Consider the following 24,563-nt stretch of genomic DNA (forward strand, 5'->3'; position numbering starts at 1 on the left):
TCCAGCCTGGGGAGAAATCTATGGGGAAACACATCCAGCAACAAGCAAAAGGGATATATTAAGCAGCCACTCGTGTAAGCCCCGTGCCTGATCCAAAGCCTGCAGAAGTCAGCGGCAAGTTTTCCATTGACCTCCACGTCCCCTGCCTCCACCCTTGAGTCCTTGAGTTTATTTCCAGTATTGACGTGCCGTTGCTTGGCACAATGCTGCTTTGTATGCATGCCCTCTGGGTACGGTTCGGCTGTGGGTTTTTTATTAAGTATGTAATATTTTGATTCAGGTTCTGCCTGAGTTATACCCAGGCATTCCCACTGGTTTCACGGGTCACTTGTAGACCTGGTGGGGAAAAGAAATTCAGAGGAAGAGTTTTCTGTCCAAATACCAACGCTGAAATGCTTCACAGGAACGGCTCCATTTGAGTGGTTTTTGGTTTGTCCGCTCAGGAAAATTTGAAAGGAATCATTTTGATTTTCCTCTCTCCCTTTGATAAGGTAAAAATATTCGATTTTTCCAGGATTGTTTTGATTAGTATTTTTGCAATCCTTTGTCCTTTTAAAAGGTTAATTTAATAGAAACGATAGATCATGAATTCAGCCCTATATATTGTTTTCTAATTCACGTTTCATGTTTTGGAGAAAAAGAGCAGTGCCCCAATAGCGTTTTGACATTATTAAAACATACCTGCCCCCAGTGAAATGACTCAACATTATTGGAAAGGGGAAAAAAGAAACATTTCAGCATTTCAGACTTTCCACCCTGCCCAAAATTTTGACTCAAAAGTTTGAAACATGGGAATGTCCCACAGAAAGAAATTATTTTTGGCGGCTCTGCTAGGGCCGTTTGGTTCGTTGAGTGCAACTGAGAGCAAGCAAAGAAAAGAAAAGGCCCTTGGTGAGATAAAAGGGAGCAAGAGAGGGAGGCAGGTGGTTTTGTATAGACCAAAAGCAGATTGTCGCCCATGGCGCAGGGTGGGAAGGAGCTTTACCACATCATCCCACCACCTTTATGCATGCACATCTCCAATCGGTTTCCAAGGATGGAGAGTGAAGATACGGCACCAGGACTCGGGCACCTTCAGTTTTATTTGAAGCTCCGCCACCGACTTACTCCATAACACTGACTGAGTCTCTTAACCCCTGTATGCATCGGGCCCCTGTATAAACTAAGGGTTATAATAGTACTACTCTCTGCCTTTTTTTTCTTTATCATGTACGAGTCTAGAGCCAGGGACTGACTCTTTCTAGGTCAATACAGAGCCTAGCACATTGGGGGGCTGCGCTCCAGCGCTAATCCAAATCGTACGAATAACTTTGGTGAGAGTTACGACTCAGTAAGCGAAGTCAGTCCGGGGCCCGTAGCTATTTGATGTAGGAAAGGTGTTATTAAAAGTGATGAGATGTGCTGCTGGGGTTCTGTCTGTCTCTCTCTCTTTTTCATTATATGATTTTGCGTCTTCTTCATCTTTGTTTGTAGATGAAGAGGGAGAGAGAGTGGGAGAAAGAGAGGAGAAGCCGGCAAGTTTATAAAAGCAATGAAGAAAGGAGTTGAGGCAGTTTCTGGAGATCTTTAATGACATTCTGTATAATTTGAAAGTGGGGAGGGAAGGAGGGGGGTGGGGGGGGAGAAAAAGGGAATTAGCAAAAAAACTGGCAAAAGAAAAGTGGAATGTGGAGAGAAGCGTGTGGATGAATTTTAATGCAATCAGAAAGCTGTAATAATGGTAATAAAGGAATATATTCAGACGTCAAGAGAGGGAGAAGGGAACAGGACCCGCGACGCCGGAATTTAAATTAGACATAGGCGTATAATTCTCTCTTCCCCCCCTTTCTTCAAATGAAGGAAATGGAATTTTTAAGCACAGCGAAAGAGGGATTAACAATTGGCAGGTTTTCAGCCCTTTGTCTTTTGGCGAATCCTATTTAATCACCGTCTTTAATATTAAGGAGGCTACGGCCATGCAGGGCTGTGTCAGGCTTGGGGGAACAGGAATGATATACAGAGGAAAAGAGAGATAACACTTAGGTTCGGGCAATTGTGAGGAAGTGTTTCAATTACCTCTCCCGAAGTCTTTAAAAACTGAAGTTTAATTTGATCTGAAATGTCGTCACAGCTCCTGCAAGAGAAAATATGTCCCTTTTTTTCCTCCCCTCCCTCCCTTCGGTGTCTGTGCTGTTCCAACAGCCCTCGGAGATCAAGGCTCGAGTGATGCCGTGGATTCGTGGCATGGCCTTTTTGGCATCCAGAAAGGATTTCCAAGCCCCCGCCAGTGAGCTGAGGGACTGAAGCATATTTTCCTGACATCTCCACCTTCACACCACTGACCCCGCAGAGTTTGCCAAGCATCTTCTAAGAGCGGCTCTGAACGAGCGTGAAAACTGGACTGCCCTGGGGTTCGGCCCATACCGAGTGCTACATCAGTGTAGAGAGGGTGTTACCAGTAGGAAATAAGATGTCCTATCTTCACCTTTTGCATGCTCTGCATCAGAGCAAAGGCTTTATTTTAGGAGCCGAATTCAGCCTGTGAGCCATCTCCCTGCATCTCCTATATGTGTGACGATGCGATGTGGAGTCACTGGACTCACTGCTAGTGGAAAGTGTTAGTTGACCGTTACAATTCGGGTGTCTTTTATGTCTTTCTTTAGCAAATCTGATATCACCTATTTGGGATGGGAGGACAGATCCCGATACATTAAAAAAAAACTCCAAAAAAACCCCCAAACTTTCTTGCAAGGGTCATACAAATTTCAGTATTTAATGTCATTGTATATTTAACGTATGCAACAATTGTTTTCCTTTTATTTGCTTCCAATAAACCCTCAAGCCAGCTAGTTTAGCGCTGGAAATGTTCAGGGACAAAGAGGTTCCACAAAAAGAAATGTGGTTCGTACAACCGGAAACCCATTTGCTCACCCACTGGGAGGTGGGGGAAGAGGAACAGCCTGTTTGCACCGTACACCGAATCAGAAAAAGATAGTCAGGTTTCTGAGCATGAGATTCTTACTACAGATCCACACACCTGGGCTCATTCACCCCAATTATCCAGCCAAGAATTGCAAATAAATAATGTGGTCAGGAGAGCCCTGATGTGTTTTGGAGAAAAAGAGAAATGTCCCAACTTGGCTAGGATACTTCTGCTGTGGTCAGTGCCGGGATAGCCCAGTAGAAGGGGCATGGAGCTGAAATGCATCTCATAAATGACTTTAAGTCTTGAAATGCATCTCATAAATGACTTATATATGACTTTCCCAGCTCCGTACAGAATATATTTATAGCCATAAAGCCTTCCCTTTATGGCCTAGGCATGCAGTGACATCTCTTTGCTGGCTTGGGATGATGGTGATGGCCCTGTTCAGGTAGTGAGAACTGGTAGTATGTGCCTGATCTCTTTTAGGCTTGCATTTCCCTTCATCCTGGGCTTGTCTTTTCACCGCAGTGCTGGTAGTCCTCCAATGTTCTCCCACAACTCCACTGTGGCTGTACTTTCTCCTCCACTACCCCCTTCTTCTGTATGGTAAGTCGTCAAAGTGGTGTTTTAACCCCATCTTGGCCTGTTCCTTTTCTGCTGTGTTTCCACGGCACTAGCACAGCAGTGTCCGCCGAAGGAGTGGACAGCAGGTCACGTGGTGGCTTTCAACCCAGATACCGTAACGAGGTTCTCATTAAAAGTTCTCACCACCTTGCTTTTGCCTTTGGAAATGAATGCATTAATGATGCGTAGCTCCACCTGGAAGTTATTTGCATTAAAATATTTTTCTCATGTCCCTGCTACAGACAGCAGCTCCATGCAAGGCAAGAGAGAGAGACAGGGCACCCTGCAAGTGGCTTCATGGGGCAGCCCAGAGCTGATCACTGCAGGAGATCCATCCCAGAACCAGCCTAGAATAGCACTGCTGTGGATGCAATGGCAGGGGCATGGCTTTGCAGGGGGGATGCTTTATTTGGGCTGGCCCGGCCCAAGCTGACCCTGAAGAAGAGATGCTTTTAGGGGTAACAAGATACCCCAGAAGTCAGTTTACTGGAGGGTGCAAACAAGCAAAAACACAGCCCTCTGTCCTGCCGATGTGCCTCAGTCTTTTCCCTAGGACTGAGAGAGGAGTTCCCCTTGACCTGTCTTAAGCAATGACACGGGATGGTCCTATTACTACGTATGCAGGACAGATTTATGGCTGCATCATTGCATTTTGCAACGTAGCAAACTAAAGTACATCGGGCTGTGGTTTAGCTTGTAACGATGAGAGCTCATTTAAAATCCCCCAAACTCTCATGGATGTGTAAAAGTGTGACACTATTCGGCCACAGAAAGGGGGATTTTCAGCATGTGTACATCATCTTGACGTCACGTGCACAAGCACCCATTGTTCCTAGCAAGCAACCTCATGTCTTCCAGCCCTTTTCACGATCAGCCTGTCCCTGGGCTGATACTAAATCCTCACACCCAGTATCCTTTGCTGGGCTTTGAACTGAAATCTGATCCCAAGCCTGAAAGGGTTTTGTAGCTCCCAGAGACGTATCTCTCAACATCTCTCAAATGAGTATGCTGATCTCTAGGCTTGGGGCATGCTTCATCTTCCACTGCAGCTCGCACCATGTCTCCGTTGTCTGCAGCGAGAGCCGAATCTGGCCAGAATTTTGCCCTCATTGAGCAGAGTATTACCCATCCCCTCGTCCCTCTGATTTCAACAAGGAGCATGCTCAGGACAGGTAAAGGTGCCCCGATCCGGCTGTGCCCATACTGTTCTATTCTACTCCGGGACTAATACTGATATTACTATATTATAACTGCATATTTATTGTATTATAATACAGATGAATACTAATACACTGCCATAGTATGCAAGCCCCTTCCACCCAGACCCTGAGTGATGCTAGCACCTGTCCCGTCTCTGTGTCCTCACCCAGCTACGTGCTGCATTTGGCATCACCACTTGCAGGCTGCAGGTGATGAAGTGTGCAAAAGCATCGGTGCTCGGGGATATTTTCCCGGAGTCCACGCTGGCTGCCTGTTGTTTCGATGTTGCCTTCAAAGCCACACTCTGCTTGGCCCTAGCTCCCTGTTGCCTCCTGGGATCGAACGCTGCAGGTAACATTCATACTTAGGTCTCATTAAAAAAAAAAATTCACCTCTTCCAAGAGCTCTGCTGAGTTTGCTGCTGCTATTTTATCCAGGACAAGTCACTGAGCTGAGTAGATGAGGCTGCTTTTGACATAGAAAAAGTGGTTTTCCTAGACCCAGGTGAGCAGATCCATAGAAAACCAAGCTGACCTGCTCGGACCCCCGGTGTCTTCACTTTGCTGATGGGGAACCTGCAGCTCTCTTCATAACAGTGCTTAGCACATGAGGACACTGATTTCATAGATGTCATAGGTTTCATAAGCATCAGGGCTGGAAGGGACCTCACAAAATCCTTGGCTAAAGTCCTTCCAAGATGCTGCAGGAATAAAGGTAAATAACCAGCTGCAAAATGATCCTTCCTCCCTATTAACCAGTATAGCGAGGCGCCAGGCCAGTATGATGCAGCCAGTCAGGGGCAAAGTCCAGGAGAGGACCCAGGTGTCCTGCTTCCCAGTCCCAAAAGCAAAGGGAGCATGTTTGCTGGATAAGGATAGGGGGAGATGCATTTAATCTTCTTGCCGGCATCTCCCTTGCCTTGCTTTATCCGTATTGCGTGGCGGGGATCCCTGCAAAGCTCCAGGCTCAGGTTGGACCTGCATGCTTAAAAAGAAAAGCCCCCATGGAAGATTTTGAAGGAGGGGATTGTGGAGAGCAGCACGCACGTGGGACCATGGCTCCTTCTCTCTGCAGGAGAATTACTCTCTCCCACCTGGGCTTAGGCTCATTTGTGCTTGGCCCCTTCAAGCAGCTGTTCGGATTAGCTGCTATTTTCTCTAGCTTGGGCGTCTCTAAAAGCCTCTGCATCCAGCACGAGAATGGCATCTGTGCAATCATAACTCCTGGCGCCTGGGATATAAAGAAGCTGTTAAGTAAAACAGAGAAGGGGAAGGGGGTGAGGAAGGGGAAGGGGAGAGTGACGCACAAAGAAACAGCTCCAGCTGGGACGTGATTAGGCATCCCGCATGCCGTCAGGTGGCACCGAACAAGTGAACTCAGCCAAGGTTGCACAACGTGCCCGATGGGGCGCAGCTTGCAGGCGGAGGGCTCCGAGGCAGGGAAAAAGGGAGAGCATCTCTTGTTTGGAGTTGGATTTATTTTTGTTCCTTGTTTTTGGGGGTAGGCAAGGGCAGGTTTCCGCCCTCCTTTTGGAAACACCTCCGTTTTACAAGGTCCGTGTGTTTTTGCAGCAAGGTACCACGGAGAAGATAATTAACTAATTTACAATTAGCTACAACAGCATTCGTAATCGCTTCCCCTGTGGAAAGGGCTGTAATCATCATCACGGAGCTGCAGGACTGCTGTGAAAATGGCAATGGGAGCGTGCGGCTCAGGCCGCGGGAAATGCCCTGCTTTTAGCCTATTGATCTGCCTGATTAGCAGATGTTGGGAGGGATCCTGGGGACTCCGATACAGAAGCTCCAGCACTGAAGCAAGCCCGAGCCGGCGAGCGGAGATCCTGGCCTGCATCTGGGTCCAAAAGCTGGGGGTTTCACACTCAGATCCAGAGCTCCCTCCTCCTCTGCAGGGTCAGGCCCAGCTTATGGGGTAGTTTTGCTTCTGCGGTGTACCCCAGAGCTGCCCAAACTGGTCCCCCGGCCAGTCAAGGGGTGCAGAAAACTTTGCAGTGAGCTAGAGACTCACAGGACACTGGCTTTGCCCCCTCCATGGCAGCGTCCCCCATCGACCTGCTGGCTGCCCAAGACAAGAAGCCATAAGCAAGGAGGAGAAGCCATTCTTGCTTACTTCTGTGCCAAAGTGGATGCCCACAAGCATTTCATCACTTCTCTCTGGGGATTCAGGAGGAGGCCTGGGGCTCTGGGGCGAGGTGCCACCAAGCCATTCATGCCTGAGCCTGCCAGCGAGGTCCCACAGTGGCCCCCATCGCTGCAAAGCCCAAGCTGGGGACTGGTGTGCATGTTCAGGGCAGCTCCGAGCCATTCAGTCCAGCTAAACATCTCCATTGTCTCCTTTGCAGGCTCAGGTGGGGATCACTTCTCAGCAGTGTCCCCACCCATGCTCCAGTAGCTGTGCAGACCCCATCTGCGTTTGGAGAGGGGGCTCTGCAGCTCCTTAGCAGCCCTCTCTGCAGAAATGCACTGTAGTCCCTGTATTTTACAGCTCCCCTCTTCCCAGCTCCACAGATCTCACGCCCTTCGAGTTTTGCCAAGTCCTGCCTGACCCGGGTCAATGGGTGGTGATGCACGAGTGCAGCAGGAAGCACTTTTACAGGATGCCCTTGCTTACAGGGAACATAGGAAGGAAACTCTTTGGAGAGATCCTTTCGGCTCTTCCTTCTTGCCTCTCTGCCAGCTGTTGTCCAGCCCATCCAGCTGCCCATGGCTCTTTATCAAAGCGCGGGTGCTGGAGGGTCTGTGGATAGCTCTGCCACCCTTTCATGGTGCTAGCTGAGGGGCCCAGCTTGCAGTTAGATCCGTGCACTGCAGCTGGTCCCATATTATGTAAGCAAATGCATTTTCAACTGCTGATGGTTGGGAGCAGAGGAGAATAGCAGGAAGACAAATAATTGTTAATAATCCTAATAAAGAAGGGAATTAATTAAAGCCCGGTTGCACTTCCGAAATGAAGCTGTGCCACTGGCTGAGTCCTAATAGCTAGAAAGTCAACAGTTGCCTCCTGTGTGTGTTTAGCAGGAACTGAAAAGTGTGTGTGTGTGTGTGTGTGTGTGTGTGTGCGTGCCTACAGTCCACACATACACACCCATACAGCACATGAATTTAGAAACAAGGATATAGAAGTGTCCACACACACGTATATATCTATATATCTATGTATAGCTATAGATAGATAGATAGATAGATAGATAGATATAGATATATAGATATAGATAGATATATATAGATAGATCTAGATAGATAGATATCTATCAGCTGTCATGGCTGGATATAACATCATAGGAAGATTTGGAGATTTTAGGCTCATTTGAAGGCCAGAAGTGACAATTATGATCATCTATAGTCTGCCTTCCTGTGTAATACAAACCACAGAGCTAAATCTCTCTCTCTTTTGTCAAGGCACTGGATGCAACTTCATAGTTAATAAGCTGGGGTTTCATTTTTGTCTGGTGCAGAATGAACCATGTTGTTTAGTACAAGGAATATATATATTGTATATAGGTATATATAGCACAGATAAGCATGTGCATATATGTATGCCTGCAGGGGTGTGTGTGTGCGTGTGTGTGTGTGTGTATCTACTGCACTCATGCCTGACCACCCACTGACCTGGGTCAGGCAGGACCTGTACACACACACACACACACACACACACACACACACACACACACACTACCATGGATATCTCTACACATGCAACCTCTGTGTCATGTGTCTGTGAGCATGTGCATGACACTAATTTGCCCCCTTTCCCCCTACACCGGTGGCTGCGATTCTCATCCTCATCCTCTGCTCTACGGAGGGTCAGCCATCCTGCACCTCATTGTCCCTTCTGTCTCTTTAATTAGTGCTCCCCCACTCCCGGCACTTGGTGTGCAGAGCTGTATCATTTCACCTTTCTGGCGCCGTCTCCTTCCTCAGTCCTGTCTGACACCTCTGCTTTACAGTGATGATGGAAAGATAACATTTAAATACAAATAGAACAGGGAATAATTTAACCCCTATTTACACCAGGGAAGGTGCTGGGGCTTCATATAAACACAGCCCGGGAGTTTTATAAACTCTGTATATTTGTCTGACAAGTGACATTTTTCCACCCACGTGGCTTGCAACCCCACTTGAGAGGCTGTAGTGGGGCTGGCTGGGGAGAGCCCAGTCATATTGAAATACTGGGCATGCCACTAAGGGCTCGATTACCTTTTGGCTTCTGTTTGACTCCCTTATGTCCCCAGCAGAGGCTGGGTCGAACGGGGAGTGCAAGCAACCCAGAGTCCAACATGGTGAGGCAATGAACAAGAGAAGTGGCTGTGTCATTCATTTGTTTTTTAATTTATTCATTGCATTGATTAGGGTGGTGCCTAAGCACCAACTGTGCTAGCTGCTGTACAACCGCAGAGTAATGAGCAGGATGTGCACCACAGGGATCATGCCTGAGTTGGCAAGACGGGCATAGGGTCAAGTGGGGGGAAAGTGCCCAGTGTGATGACTGTAGTGACCATCAGGCATAATAAATAAAGGTGTACAATGCATGAGACGAATCAACAGCAAACTTTAATGGTGGAGCAGTTGATAACTTCTGTCCTTAACTAGCTCCCTGCTTAACAGAGGGATCATCTCCCAGTTCTCAACTCTTCTACATTAGGGAGTGTCTCTAAATTATAACTTTTCTCAGAGCAGGGGCTGCAGCCGGCCGATGCCTTGATCAAGCAGGCAGATTGACAGGTTGGTGGCTGCAAAAATTATCTCAGTGAGAACATGGGGGTGAGGAGAGGTGCAGAGAGGATTATCAAACAGGTGATGGAGTAGAGTCAGGTGGACCGAGCAGGCTAAAACTGGGGGGATCGTGACAATAAGGAGGGTACAAGTCAGTTGAAGAAGAGGGTACAGCTTAAGCAGCTCTCTGCATTGAGAGTGCCAGGGTCCACCGCCAGACGGCTCTTCCCAGCAGTTGCTCTGGGGTCAAGGCTCAGGTGTGGGACTCAAGGGCAACAGGTTTGGCTCCTCGGTCCTCTCCCTCTGGTGACCTCAAGTCACTTGGTCTCTCTGCCTCTGCTTCCTGTCCCTGGAAAGGTCAGAGAATTTCCTTTCTCTCACCCTCTCTCTGTTTCGATTGTAGGCTGTTTCCAGCAGGTGTTTAATACACGTGTGCACCTGCTGCCTAACACAAGATGCCCTGATTTTCGACTGAGAGCATTAGATACCTGCATTCCCCTATTGATGAAACAGGAACCTTCCTCACAGAGACTTCCAGCAGCAAAATTGCTCACGGGCACTTGTACACACTATACGTCTCTTAGCTACATGTCACAAAATGGTGCCAAAAATTGCCGTTTTGCTAGTTTAGTCACCTGTGAAAATACGTGTTGACGTCCTCTTATCGTGGTAGATTTCGGTTGATCGTGGTAGATTGGACCACCTCCGACATGTTGTATTTTTAGCGTGGTCAATTGATCCAACAGGATTATTTTTATCATCAATGTTTCATAACGTGTATTCTCACACTACGTTTCCAGTGGGCCCTGAAAGTAAAAAAGCTGAACCTGAGAGTTGGTAGGGCTTGTTCTGGGATGAGAAGGCAGCAGGGCATTCACAACCAGGTTTGGAGGCTGGCCTACATATCCAAAATTCAAGGATGGTTTCCAACAGGTCCTGGGCTGAACACATGGAAAGGAAGGGAGATCCAACCATAGGCATGGCTCAGCCCCTGGCCCTAAAAGCGAATTATAGTAGCAAATTCACTGTCATCTGAATGCAGGTGCAATAACCCTCTGCCTTTCACTCTGGTACCAGGCTGCTTTTGCAGGGTCTCCTATAGGGAAAGTACAGAGCATGCACTCACTCTTGCACACACACAAACTCACACTCGGCACACAGAGTCCGATGCAATCTCTCCCCATTTTCCTCTGGGGGCTTAATGGCCTTGCCCTTGCTCTGCCAGACATACTTGATGAAGTTGAGCCTAGTTTCCATGTCAGCCTTTTGTTTGGGACTTGGCAAAGCATCTGGGAGCGCTCGCGGTGTGAAAGGTTGAGTGTAAGCTCATTAGTGGATTAAGGTTTTGTGATTTCAGTCTCCCGCAAATGAAACCAGGTGCAACTCGAGTCCGGGATCCCGTTGAATATTCCCAACTTCTGGCATCCTCCCACCCTCTTTCCCTTAGTATTACCTAGCAAGGCTCTTACTCACCAGTCTTGAATGCAAAGAGCAAACATGGTATTTTATTAAAAGCATTCCTATGAACCAAGGGTAAGTAAAAATGACTCATTTGCCAGATGGTTGTATGATCCTGATGTTTACTGAGGCAGCGGTGGCAAATAAATTGCTACTTTAAGAGTCCAGGATACCAATTTTTCAAAAGCGATTGTGAATACTCAATGGTGAAGCCACCTCTACAGGTCCTGATTGGCAGGGACGCCTTCTGGAAATCAGCCCCGCATTTAGGTGTCTCAGATTGAGCTCCTAAAATCACTACTCACTTGGTTTAAATCTTTGCTGTACCGCCCTATGCAACTGAGTGAGTGGTTTCAGACCATTTCCTAATTGTCAGGTGGCCGTTGGTAGACAACTCGCAAGACCCCGGTCCCAGCTCTCACGGTAACTCACATTTTGTGAACAGACTTCCCTGATAAGGTGAGGCCTGGCTGTGTCATGGTGACCGAGAGCAAAATGGGAGTGAAAGTGCAAATAAATGGTTCGTTTAACATATCTCAATTTAAGCTTTGCATCATAGCAGCTGTACACGAGATCTTTTACAGGACGTTTTCATATTGGCCAATGGACGAGGGCAGACAGTTATACTCATATAAAATGCACTTGTCAATACACAGTATATTATCTAGGTAACCAGCATAAGCTTGAGTGGCAGAAGTGCTGTCTTGTGATTTACGCTGCCTCTGCCCTGAGAGGGTTTGCTGGTTGGGTACAGCTATATTCAGATGTTTATGAAATCAAATGGTTTCCAATTAGCCACAGACTGTGTACGTTGAAGGAAGTAGCTAGGTCTGTCGGGGTAGGGGTAGGGAGAGGGTCGATTTTGCTAGAAGTGAATCCCTCTCACTCACCCATTAGTTTGGAAATATTACTTTATTACGTGCTCCATCCATCACCGACCAAGGGAGATGCTGAAAGCTACTCCAACTCAGGAGCATTTGGGACACTTCTTTACCCTTGCAGGATGAAATTACTTGATTCATAAATCGTTAGGGACTGGAAGGGACCTTGAAGATCATTGTTTAAAATTCATAAACAAGCAGGAGAAATAAAGCATTGGGAACTACAGAGTGGGGAAGATCTTGCAAAGGACCTTTCAATTCTTGTCCCCATGGCTCATAGTCAAGTTGGTTAGGTCAGTCATCGAAGGTCATTCATTTTCCTTATACATCCCTCTTGGCAATGCCCAGTACTTTAGCTGCTTCCTCTGAGGTAGGAAAAAAGAAACCAAGGATCACAGGACTGGGTCATGATGTCCAGTCATGGACCCATAGAAAAGTAGGGCAGGCAGGGCCTTCAGGAGGTCATCGCGACCCAGAAGTGGGTCGCAAGAATATATAAAAGGGTTGCGAGCACATTTTAAAAAGGGATCAACAGCCTTTAAAAATGGATTTGACTTTGGGGGCACTGGGTCAGGACTGCCCACTGATGTTTACAAATGGTCCCGGTGTAAAAAAAATTAAGAACCATTGATCTAGTCCAGCCGCTGGCTCAAGGCAGCATCACATCTGCTTTAGCCAAAGAAATGTCCATCCAACCTGTATTTCTAGGGATGGAGATGCCTGCTTTCACTTGCAATCATCTCATATCAACCTTTTTTATAAACCAATTAAGCTCCGTCTTAAATCCGGTTAGCGTTTTTGCTCCCTCTCCTCCATATGGGAAGCGGTTCCCAAACTTCATTCCTCTCCTGTCTAGAAACCCGCCGGTCATTGCTGGGGTCTTCCCTCCGTTTGAAGCGGGGTGGCACACCCTTTGCAAATTAAGGACTGACCATTTTAGCACTTGCTTTTCAACTGAAGATGGCATAAAAGGCAGTACCTCCTCCTGATCTAGCCATCGCAGCATGTCCTATAGTCTCATGCAGGGTTTGGAGGATTGTGATCCACTCCTGAGAACTGCTGCAGGAAGCAATTAACTTCCCTTAAGTTTACAAGTTCATTTCCCAGTTTACAGAGGCACCTCGGGGGCGCGAATCTCTAGCGCACCACAGTTTAAGCGAAACAGCTTGCCTAAATTACCCCTTTCTCCAGGAGTAACGCCGTTGTAAATCTCCCACTAAGTCAGCCGGTAAAGGGTGGTTGTCAACTGGCGTCCTGCTCCGGTCTAAGTTACCGTGTGCATTAAAAGGGAGGGGGTGGAAATCTGGAGTATTTCTTTCTTTCTTTCTTTATTTATTTACATTGATTTATTCAAATTGGTTACATCTGTTTCGTAAACTGCGCTGGAAAAGTGGGGGGGAACCTCTCGTGGCTCACACATATTTACATAGTGTTTAATGAATGATAAATAAGACATTTATGAAGCATGTGTCAATGGCCTGTTTGCACACAGGACGTAAACGATGTAAATGTCTCGCGTCTTTCTCGTGCCATCAGACGGCCTAGTGCCACCACGCGGGATGCTCCGAGCGGGAAGCTATTCCAACAGCCAGAGACATTACTCATTATTGCCCATTGAAGTCTTCCTGGTGACTTCAATAGACATCTCTTTGGACTCTGTTTTCGGTTGCTTTGTGAAGATTTGCTCCTTTTAGGCTGAAGTTTTCTGTATTTGGCACATGCCCAGCAGTGAAAACAGTGCTCATCATTAAAAAGACGATATCTACCAACTGTGGTATCTGAGATGCTGTGTGATCTCGAGTCACTTGAAGTAGGACCTACCCGTATTATCTCAGATACAAGTGATGGCAAATATCACTTTTAAATGATCCCCACTTTATATTTGGAAGAGGACGTATATGTGCTTTTTATAAATAAATAAATACACACAGACATATTGAGGTATGTATGTATGTATGCATACAATTATATAAATATGAAATATATATATTATATGTATATTATTATATATATTATATGTATAATATTATAGATTCATAGATTCATAGATTCATAGATGCTAGGGTCGGAAGGGACCTCAATAGATCATCGAGTCCGACCCCCTGCATAAGCAGGAAAGAGTGCTGGGTCTAGACCCCAGCTAGATGCTCATCTAACCTCCTCTTGAAGACCCCCAGGGTAGGGGAGAGCACCACCTCCCTTGGGAGCCCGTTCCAGACCTTGGCCACTCGGACTGTGAAGAAGTTCTTCCTAATGTCCAGTCTAAATCTGCTCTCTGCTAGCTTGTGGCCATTGTTTCTTGTAACCCCCGGGGGCGTCTTGGTGAATAAATACTCACCAATTCCCTTCTGTGCCCCCGTGATGAACTTATAGGCAGCCACAAGGTCGCCTCTCAACCTTCTCTTGCGGAGGCTGAAAGGGTCCAGTTTCTCTAGTCTCTCCTCGTAGGGCTTGGTCTGCAGGCCCTTGACCATACGAGTGGCCCTTCTCTGGACCCTCTCCAGGTTATCCGCATCCTTCTTGAAGTGTGGCGCCCAGAACTGCACACAGTACTCCAACTGCGGTCTGACCAGCGCCCTATAGAGGGGAAGTATCACCTCCCTGGACCTGTTCGTCATGCATCTGCTGATGCACGATAAAGTGCCATTGGCTTTTCTGATGGCTTCGTCACACTGCCGGCTCATGTTCATCTTGGAGTCCACTAGGACTCCAAGATCCCTTTCCACCTCTGTGCCACCCAGCAGGTCATTCCCTAGGCTGTAGGTGTGCTGGACATTTTTCCTCCCTAGGTGCAGCACTTTGCATTTCTCCTTGTTGAACTGCATCCTGTTGTTTTCTGCCCACTTGTCCAACCTATCCAGGTCTGCCTGCAGCTGTTCCCTGCCCTCCGGCGTGTCCACTTCTCCCCATAGCTTTGTGTCATCTGCAAACTTGGACAGAGTACATTTGACTCCCTCGTCCAAGTCGCTGATGAAGACATTAAAGAGTATCGGTCCAAGGACCGAGCCCTGCGGGACCCCACTGCCCACACCTCTCCAGGTCGAGACCAACCCATCCACCACGACTCTTTGGGTGCGACCCTCTAGCCAATTCGCCACCCACCGGACTGTGCAGTCATCCAAGTCACAGCCTCTTAACTTGTTCACCAGTATGGGGTGGGATACCGTATCGAAGGCCTTCCTGAAATCTAAGTATACGACATCCACCCCTCCTCCTGTGTCCAGGCGTTTCGTAACCTGGTCATAGAAAGAGACTAGATTGGTCAGGCACGATCTGCCCGCCACAAACCCGTGCTGGTTTCCCCTCAGCATAATTTGCCCTGCCGGGCTCTCACAAATGTGAGCCTTATATATATATAATGTATATATACATTATATAAATATGAAATCTTTAAAATGCCAATATATATAGCATAAAAATAAACACATATGTATGATATGTGTATGTTTATTATATATATGTGTGTGTTTATTATATATATAATATGTATATATATATATATATATATAATATACATATACATATACATACACACACATATATGTATATGTATATGTATATGTGTATGTATATGTATACACACTCTTCCAAACACAAAGTGGGCATAATTTAAACTTGATGTTTAATATACAATAAAAGTGATATATAGTATGTATGTGTTTGTCTATATATATTCATAATATGAATGAGAGCATTTATATATATGTTTATAAGATAAAATCTTCATTTACAGGCTGTGGCTTCCATTACATTTAATTACTTCCCCCAGTGCTCTAACTCAAAGAACAATTCAAAATAGAGACAGCTTCCTTTAAACTCAATTAATTCTCCTGAAGCTATATTGGAAAGTAGTGGCTACTAAACTAGAGTACTTCCTATCTGAAGGTCATTTCTAAATGCCATCCTTGTCTCTGCTCCCTCTGGATGGCAGCCTGGAATATTGCCAGTGTTTTATTTCCTGGATTTGTTTGCAAAGATTAAGCAAAGAGAACTGATTCATGAGACTTTCAATATGAATTTTCAGAGTTGACTACAGGTCAAGTGCTCTTCCACCTATTGAACATCCAAGTGGACTTTGGTGCCTAAGTATGACTCTGTTCCACCCTGTTCAAGTCCTACAAGTCCTTTAGTTCATCTGCTTTTGCAACGCAATCACTCTCCCCTTAAGACTGAGTCACCAAAAAGCAGCAAGAAGAGGAAAACCAAACCCACCTTTTGCATTGATGGTTTTCAAGGACTCAAGCAGGGTGCAATAGAGTTGTATGTAGGCACCTTCACCCACTTATGCATCCAATAGATGCAACAAAATTTGACCCCGAGTCATTTTAAGTCTCCTAGTATTTTATTGCCCAACTTGAGATGTCTTAAAGTAGCCTGATTCTCAGGTACTTTCTGAAAACCAGGCTCTGGCAAAGTGTTTGAGTTGGGCACTTGCCACTTTGGAAAATGAATTCCCTTGGCAGAATATCCTGGTGGTCTCTTTCTTTCGCGTGTTGTTGGAGCCGTTTTGGCTTTCAGACTCCTCCTGAAATATGGTAAGCATCTCTTTATTTTGTTCCAGAAGACAGAAAACTCTTTGTGGGCATGCTCAACAAGCAGCAGTCAGAGGACGACGTGCGCAGGCTATTCGAGGCATTCGGGAACATTGAGGAATGCACAATCCTTCGGGGCCCTGACGGAAACAGCAAAGGTAAGTTGGTTCCCTGGTGCACTTCCCCTCAAACCAGACTCAACACAACATGTGCATATTATTCCCCATTACAACAGGGTAACTCCTTGGCAGAACAGTGTTGCCCATTGGGTAGGACCAAACTCTCCAAAAAGGGCTCTTCCTTTGTGGGCCAAAATCTCTGGTGGTTTGAATAGGTAACGCCCCACTGAAGTCCTTGCAAACCAGCAGAGTTTGACCCCACAAACAGGACAAGCGTGCATAGAAATAAGCGGTTAATTGTATTTGCAGACTCATGCCTGCGAGTGGTATATCTCTAAACTAGTGTTGCCACAATCTTAACAAAATCACATATGCCTTTCCCCATCTTCAGCCACTTCCAAGTCCCATCTGATCCCTAATTGGCTTCATATTATTTGTAATATAATAATGTTCCCATCTTTCTTCATGTGGTGCAGACACAGAGATAGTTTTTGCCTCTAGGAGCTTGCAGTCTAGCACCGGCAGGAACACAAGACAAGGTCATGCATTAGGTCAGCGGTACAGCAGGTCTTTACCCAGGTCTCTCTTTGCTTCTCTCTCAACCCCAATGCCCAAATTCTTCTTCCTTTATTATCTTACATAATACTCTGCTTTGGCCACTAGATTTCATACTCAATTCTACACGAATTAATCTTTTTGGAGGCTGCTTCTGTGCCCAGGGAAAGCAGTCAATGGGAGTTTGGACTTTCCAGTTGAAGGTATAAGCAAAAGTCCTACCCAAAACCCAAAAGAAAAGCAGTTCTTGAAATACATTCAGCACAGTGGGTTAAAAAAATGCCAATTCTTTTTCATGGAAAACTTGTTTTTACAGACTATCAGCCCTAATTTCATAAAGAAATCCAAAATCAGATTATTTTTTCTGTTTTTTTGGTTTAAAAATTAGGTTTGAAAACCCCAACTCTAACCCAGAGAAATTGGAGGTTTACATTTTGGGGAAGTGGAAGGTCTAAATAAATAAATATATAATAAATAAATGTATTAAATTAAATAATTATTTATATTAAATAAATAATATATAATTAATTCATCAATTAAGCCAGGAATGGGTCAGCCGTAATTAGTTCAGCTAAGCTGGGAACTCAGATTTCTCAACTAACTCCCAGTACTGTGCTTGTCCTAATGAAACAGGCTAAGATCTTCCCCATCCTACAAAACTGGCTAAAGTTTTGGAGGAGAAAGAGAAGGAAAAAACTCATCTTGCAGTTGCTCCCAAAAGAATTCAGGCGACACTCAAGCAAGCCAGATGCTCATGGCAGGGTAAAACAAAAGCGTTGGCAAAAAATACGTGCGTTCTTGAACTATGCAAAAACCCACATTAAAAATAGGATTCGGTGCTGGCAAGAGAGACCAGTACTCACGCAAGTGCTGGTTTGCCTATACCTATACTCAATACATTTGTGCAACTGCCAAGTAACAAGTGCACAGGAATGATGGCGTGTGCACCCATTGCACTGTGATTGAAGCATCGCACCCAGTTGGTTCGCATTTGTCATCTCCAATTTTGGAGTTGCTATCTCAGTTTCGACATGCCAGTATCTAAAATGAGGACAGCAGTATCATCACATTGATTACCCAGTAATTGGCCCTTTTGTGATGTACCTTCGTACCTCGACAATTAGAGCTGGGGGAGTTCTGTCTTCGGAGGATGACACAGCAACAGTGTCTGAACACGACTTTTCCAGCTGATATCAGGGTCATTTTCCCAGCCATTTCCTAGACAAAGTATCTTCAATTTAAATAGGAAGCCTTCCTCTCTTGACAGTAAAATATGTCCATTAAATATTGATCTGCGTATAATATATCATCAAATGTGCTGTCATGTGCAGCACCGAAGAAAGTACAAGTCCTGCTGATGCAGTTCATATGTCACCGGATATTTTGACATGTGACAACATCAACTGGCATATTTCTGCAAAATGGAGGTGGAAGGATCTAACCGCAGTGATACATTTGCGAAAGACGCTGATATGCCATAAAGTCACTTCCAGCCAATAAAGCTTCTTCACGCTTACACAGACATCAGCTGGAGACCGCGCTCTGCAACAGCGGGGGCAAAGCACGGAGTCTCGTCTGCGCTGCAAAATTTGGTGGCCAGAGTCTGACCTTGGTTGCCTGAGGTTTGCATGCATTCACTTGCCAGCCGCCCTGGCTAGGTACAGGCATTCAGAAAGCCTGGGGCAGAATTGGTCTAAATTACGCAGCTTGCTGTAAGGGTCATCGTGTTGGTGGGTAGTGAACCGAACACACATTTGCTCTGTGCCGGGGGGTGCAAATCTTAGACCGGGTTCCAACATTTTTAAACCAGAAGCCCGAACTTCTGTTCTGTTATCAGTTTAGACCTTTTTTTGTGTGCTGAACTTCTGCCATGATTATACTGGTAAAATTGCAAAGTCTGTACCTGCCCCAGTGGCCAGCATCCAGCTGCCAACAGACCCCAGCGTGTCTGGCAAACTCCTGCAGTAGGGCAGCATCCACAACCATAAGCCCTGATCTCCTATCCCCATTGCACCCTGGTTTTCACTGGCTTTTACTCACAGTGAGGGTGCACAGCACCAGCAAAAGCCACCGAGCACGTGCATGCTCAGGGGACACCCCAACAGTGGCAGCTTTAAGCCCAGAAAAGGCCTGGGGAGGAAATGTCCTAGGGAGCCTGTGTCTGCTACCCAGTACACTCTGCTCTGGGAGCAATGGGCAAGGACAGTTTAGTACCAAGGTCAGAAATGTAGGGAATAAACTGGGAGACAGCAGTCACAGGGACTAGAAGATGTGGGTTATTCCATAGTAGAGGTCCTCCCCTCCACCCCATCGTGGCTTTTCTCCAGGTCACCAAAGTCACATCTGCACTCAACCTGCCTCTGTCACCAAGACACCTGACAGCAGCCGGCGGCCAGAGTGCACGTATGCCCGATTGCTCATGTGTTTCAGGAGGCTTCTTGTGTCTCCCTTGCAGCAGCTTGGACCGCCCAATGCTCTTTCCTGCCCAGGGCAGGGGGTCAGACTCGATGACCTGCAGAAGTCCCTTCTGACCCTAACATCTGTGAATCTTTGAATATGAAGTGCAGTCTGGGAATGAGCCCTGGCAGCTGTTTGGTGGCATGAAAGTGTCCTTCCATGCCTTCAAACAGCTCGTGGGCAGCAGCAGAGAGGGGGTAACTGCTGGCAATGGGGAGGGTTTTGCCACCTTGCCCTGTGGCTCTGCCCCAGAGAGGGGCTTCGAGTGGGCAGCTCTTTGCAGTGCAAACCGAATGCTACCTTGACCTCCGCTGACGTTAGTGGGAGCCTCTTTGCTGGGGACCCGGTTCTTGCTCCCGTCACAGCTTTCCCATCGTCCCGCATGGCGTAATCCCTGTGCAAGTGTCAGCCTGATGGTGGCTTGAAAAGAAAACACGCGCACGTGGGGGCCTGCATCGTGACACGGGTTGCTCTGATCTTTTGCCGCCCCATTGTGCGAGCTGGGCAGGCTTCCTTAATTACAACTTCATCTCTTCGAGGCTGGGACTCGGTCTCTTTCTCTTCCGATCCTTTCGCTGCCCCATCTGTTTGATCCTGCAGTTTCTCTGTGTGCCTTTAAAGTGAGTCAAATGAATGTAGTGCTGATGAAAGGCTCTGCACTGACATCCCCCTGAACAGGGGCAGTCCGGATAGAGACGAGAGCAGAAATGTTTCCTACTCACCTCCCTGCCAAAAGCCTCCCAGAGAGGAGCATTTTCTAGGAGTCAAGAAGAGAGAAACAAAACCTGAGTCTAGCTTTCCTTGCAGTGTTTTGTGATGGAAGTTGCCACGTCTTTAGCTAGCTGTTTTATTAAGGGAGCAGGAGCGGCGGTGGACTCAAGTGATGCTTGACAGGGGTGAAATGCTCCATTCGTTGGGAAAAAGTCAGCTGGGATGAAGGAAAGCAAGAAATCCATGCGTCTTTCTATGCCCACCCAAAGTTAAAGAGAATAAAACCTTAAGCACGAAGAGTTTGAGATGCAATAATAGCAAAGGTATTAACCGCGGACATCTGTGAACACCCAGTTTCAAGGCAAAGAGGAGGGTCAGACCTGAAATTCTCATTCACTCCGATTCCCTCTCTCTCTTTCTCTCTTTTTTTTTTCTCCCACGATGTCATTATAAGCTTGAATCTGAGTGGCAGCTCCATATTGCTAACCGTTTTAATTATTAGTGCTGGCAGGCTGCTGTCTCGGGCTTGCTTTTCGCAGAGTGGTTGAAGATCAATACGGTGCCTCGATGGAGTTAATATTCCCTGTTCCATTTGCTGGTGCTATTTACTGAAAATGTGAGGCTCCCGATGGTCCCCCCCTCACTCGCAGGTGCAGAGCGGTCAGCCGATGGGCACGCTGAGCTTCATATCTCTTGAGACAGTCAGGTGCGGGGGGACCGAACACCAGCCCCCAAGTAACCTGCTAGCACGATGGAGCACGTCTGCTAGAGACCAATGTAAGACAGCTCACCGGCAGAGCTAATCGCGTCATTATGCAAGCATGGTATAGGAAGGAGGAAGGAAGGAAACACCCTTCTTCTGTAACCTCATATAGACTAGGATTTCAGCTGCATCTTCAGTAGGATACCACTGGAGGTTGGACTAGATGCCTTCCTGAGGTCCCTTCCAACCTGAATTGTCTATGCTAGGAAGAGACTATATTTTTTAACCCATGTACATCTTCGTGCTAGACGAAGCAATTCTCATTTTAGCAGGGAACTAGTGGAGGTTGTTATTCCACTTTTCCCCACTGTGGCAGCAGATCTCCCCCATCATGATATCTGTCATGGGAAATGCTGCAAATACTATCTGTCTCATGCTCTCATACTGCACTTTTGGCTCCCTTCCCTTCCCATTTCTTATAGTCTTTTGGACTGTAAAAAGCAGATATTCAACTATTATGAATTTCTGTAACTCCACTGAAAACACTCTGAGCAGTTTAATTGTTCAGGGTGCCCCCATTTGTGGGTACCCAGCTGGAAACACCTGGGAGACACCTGTTGATCTTCAGACCATGCACATTCACAATATGATAAAGGCCTTGGCAGCGAACTCTGATTCCTTATGAGAGTTAGACATCAAATCCAATGAGTCAAGTATCTGCATATGTCAGTGCCTAAATACCTTTCAAAGCTGGGAGGACTGGGAATATGATGTCAATATACCCTGAAAGGGAGTCCTTCTGGTGCTCTGGCAGCCCCAGGACCCCGAGCCCTCAAACTCCTTTATGCGAGAGCTCAAAAAGGATGATCACAAAGCCCCTTCTGGCCTTCTAATCCATGAAGGAAGAAAGGGAAAATGTTTTGTGTCCCTCAGTCCTTAGGCCAGGATGGACAAGTGCTTCTGTGCCTCATCCTGATCGGTTCTGAGGTTGCTACAGCTCTCAGCAAGGGAGCTCAGTTGTCTAGTGCAAGCCTAAAGGCTCATGTTCTCCATTGACCTGGTCCTGGCTTCTATCCCTGAAGAGGACCGAGATATAACTTTGCACACATGAGTTGTCCCGCCAACTACATGCACGAGCAAGGATATTCATGGCAGCTAGGAGGCTGGAGGAGTAGGGTTCTAGCCATTGCCTTATAAAAGGACTTTTCAAAGTGTTAAATCCTAATCCTTGTCTCCCAAATCATCCCTGGACCATCATGGCTGCACCACTCTCACCCTGCCAGATCTGAGTTGGTTTCACTCTTGCAAAATCTAAGTTTCAGGGGCTGGGGGCTGCCCCGGCATCCTGGGCGTTAAGCAGGATAGGGCCCATCTTCCCCATTCTTGTGCAAAGGAAAGCACTTCACCCTGCAAAACCAAGGAAGCCAAGACACAGCCAAAATCCTGCTCTATATGCAGTGGACGACCGGAGCTGGGAAGCTTTTGTATACTCCCTAATCAGCATCTTCTTTTTCAAGACAGAAAGTACAAAAGAATCTCAGCAAATAATTAAACACCCTAATTCTGGATTATCTCTGATTAATGAAGAGGAAGGCGCGGTATCTCAGGAGCCCTGGAATGCCGGTCTGCGATTATGTCATAATTGATCCTTATTGTTTCCAGCTGAAGTTTATCTATCTCATTTTCTCCTGATTGTCTCTTCTCCGCTCCTTATAAATTAGATCCAACTATTAGCAACAATTGCTACACTTCCTCTGAAACATGGGGAGGCTTTGGGGGCCGAGTTGAAGGGCTCCCAACTATTTTTTTTTTAAAGTTATTCAAAATATAAGGCTTTTTTAAGGTTCTTTAAAAAAATATTATTTTTAATAATTTCCATTTTCAGTACTCTGTCAGCATTATCTTCTTTTGCAAGCCACAGCGTAAAGGCTTTTGCTTAGGCTTATGTCCTGTCAAAGGAGAATTTAGCTGTAAGACAAGGGGATGAAAGTCCCCAACCTTTTCCAAAGAGCATGGGAGCATAGTGCGGGCCAGTTTTACCCATAATGACAATAACTACAGCTATCTCTTCCCTCCATTAGTGAGGTGAGAGTTTTCCAAAGGATTTATTCCCAAATAAAGTCTCTGTTTTCTAGTACCCGAAGCCTTTTCCCCCCTTCATTTCCAGCAGCAGCTCAGCAGCAGCACTATGGCTGAACAAAACCTTGTCACTCATTGAGTCTCTAGCTGTAACATGTACCCCAACGTCATGGCGAGTAGCTACAGCTTTGGGGACAGCATCACATCTAGGACCAGATGCAATCAGTCCAGCACAGTCACTCTGGCTATCTGAGTGTCTTCAAACAAGCTCACCAGTTATACCTGAAACCCAGGATAAAACAGCTATGAAAAGTGACCCCTTAGGCCACGTCCAGACAAGCGTGGCTATGTGGCAGCACAGACCCCTCTGCAATGCACATTCAGGCATTCCCCATGCAAGTGGGGGGTTTTGACCCCTAGAGATCCAGGGGTCAAAAAAACCTGTGCAGTATAGAAGTGGGATGGTGCACATGGAGGTGCCCAAAACCGGAGCCTGGGCAGCCAGAGCCACACTCCAGTTGCCGGCCAGGCTCCAAGTTGCAGGAGCGACGAGGCTGCAGCTTCCCCAGCCCCAGGACCCCAAATAAGACTTCTGGGGCCAACAACTGTGGCACAAGGTGTCCCACTGCTAGTTATTCCCAAGGAACCAAACGTCCACGTTCATCTGGACACGGCCTTAATGTGCAATTATAATCCGCAGACATGTGTCAATTATGATGTAAGTCTATCACCGCCCACCGCTGCAGATACAGACCAGCTATTATCCTCGCTGCTTTTCCATCAGGAACTCCAAGTTTTGGTGTCTAGTGTTAGCCCAGGTGGCAGGCATCGCATAACTATCTCACTTCCCCGCCCCGCGCCTTGTTGAGCGTGGAGTGCAAACTCCTTGAGATGCATAGGAGCACCGCGTGGTCTGCAATGCATGGTTAGATACCCATAAAAAGGAGCAGTGTCTGGGTTTTGAATAGAGCAGGGCTGGCCGCAGTTAGACGGGTGCATGCCGCTTTCTTATCATCTCCTTTTTAAAACTCCTTCTCTTTCCTCCTCTTCTTCCTGCAGGGTGTGCGTTTGTGAAATATTCCTCACACGCGGAGGCCCAAGCAGCCATTAATGCCTTGCATGGCAGCCAGACAATGCCGGTGAGTAGTCCACTAATAAGGAAGAGTGCCTGGTGGGTTTGTGCAGCCCATGCTGTCCCCTGGTCAGATGGAGTGGCGAAGGGAGGAGGGGGGGAGATGATTTATTGGTACTTTGTGCCTCTTCTTCCAGGGAAGATGGATAGCAGCTCAGGCATGGGGGCCTCGGGTATGTTTTGCAAGTCAATGGAAAAGCTGGGGTGGCACTGACTGCTTCACATGCACATGGGCCTGAGAAATGCAGTGTCCTGTGACCAGCAATGATAGTGTTTTGATTGTCTGTGAGAGGGACACAGCCACAGATGTTATAAACACTGGGCCAAATTCATCCCTAAGGGAATTCTTCCAGTTTCCCAGGAGTGGAGCAGGCCTGAGTTTTTCTTCCCCAAAGAAAAACCTGTCTGGATGAGAGCAATAAGGAACAGCCTTTGCTTTTCAGTGGAGGACAGTATAGATGCACAGTGGACTTAACT

General features: G+C 46.7%; 1 protein-coding gene across 10 annotated transcripts in view; it reads left to right on the forward strand.

Moving 5' to 3' along the window:
• CELF4 (CUGBP Elav-like family member 4) overlaps window positions 1-24,563 on the forward strand; it is an 860,601-nt gene that overhangs the window by 701,146 nt on the left and 134,892 nt on the right. For 6 of the 10 annotated variants that reach the window (XM_019496109.2, XM_059725306.1, XM_019496111.2 and 3 more), the window contains exons 4-5: window positions 16,360-16,488; window positions 24,014-24,093. In XM_019496109.2, coding sequence (XP_019351654.1) covers window positions 16,360-16,488; window positions 24,014-24,093 — 209 coding nt within the window. The remainder of the gene's footprint in view (window positions 1-16,359; window positions 16,489-24,013; window positions 24,094-24,563) is intronic. The other 4 variants (XM_019496112.2, XM_059725307.1, XM_019496113.2 and 1 more) reach the window with 1 other exon arrangement.

Source organism: Alligator mississippiensis, chromosome 3, assembly GCF_030867095.1.
Source record: "Alligator mississippiensis isolate rAllMis1 chromosome 3, rAllMis1, whole genome shotgun sequence".
NCBI classification, from domain to species: Eukaryota; Metazoa; Chordata; order Crocodylia; family Alligatoridae; genus Alligator; species Alligator mississippiensis.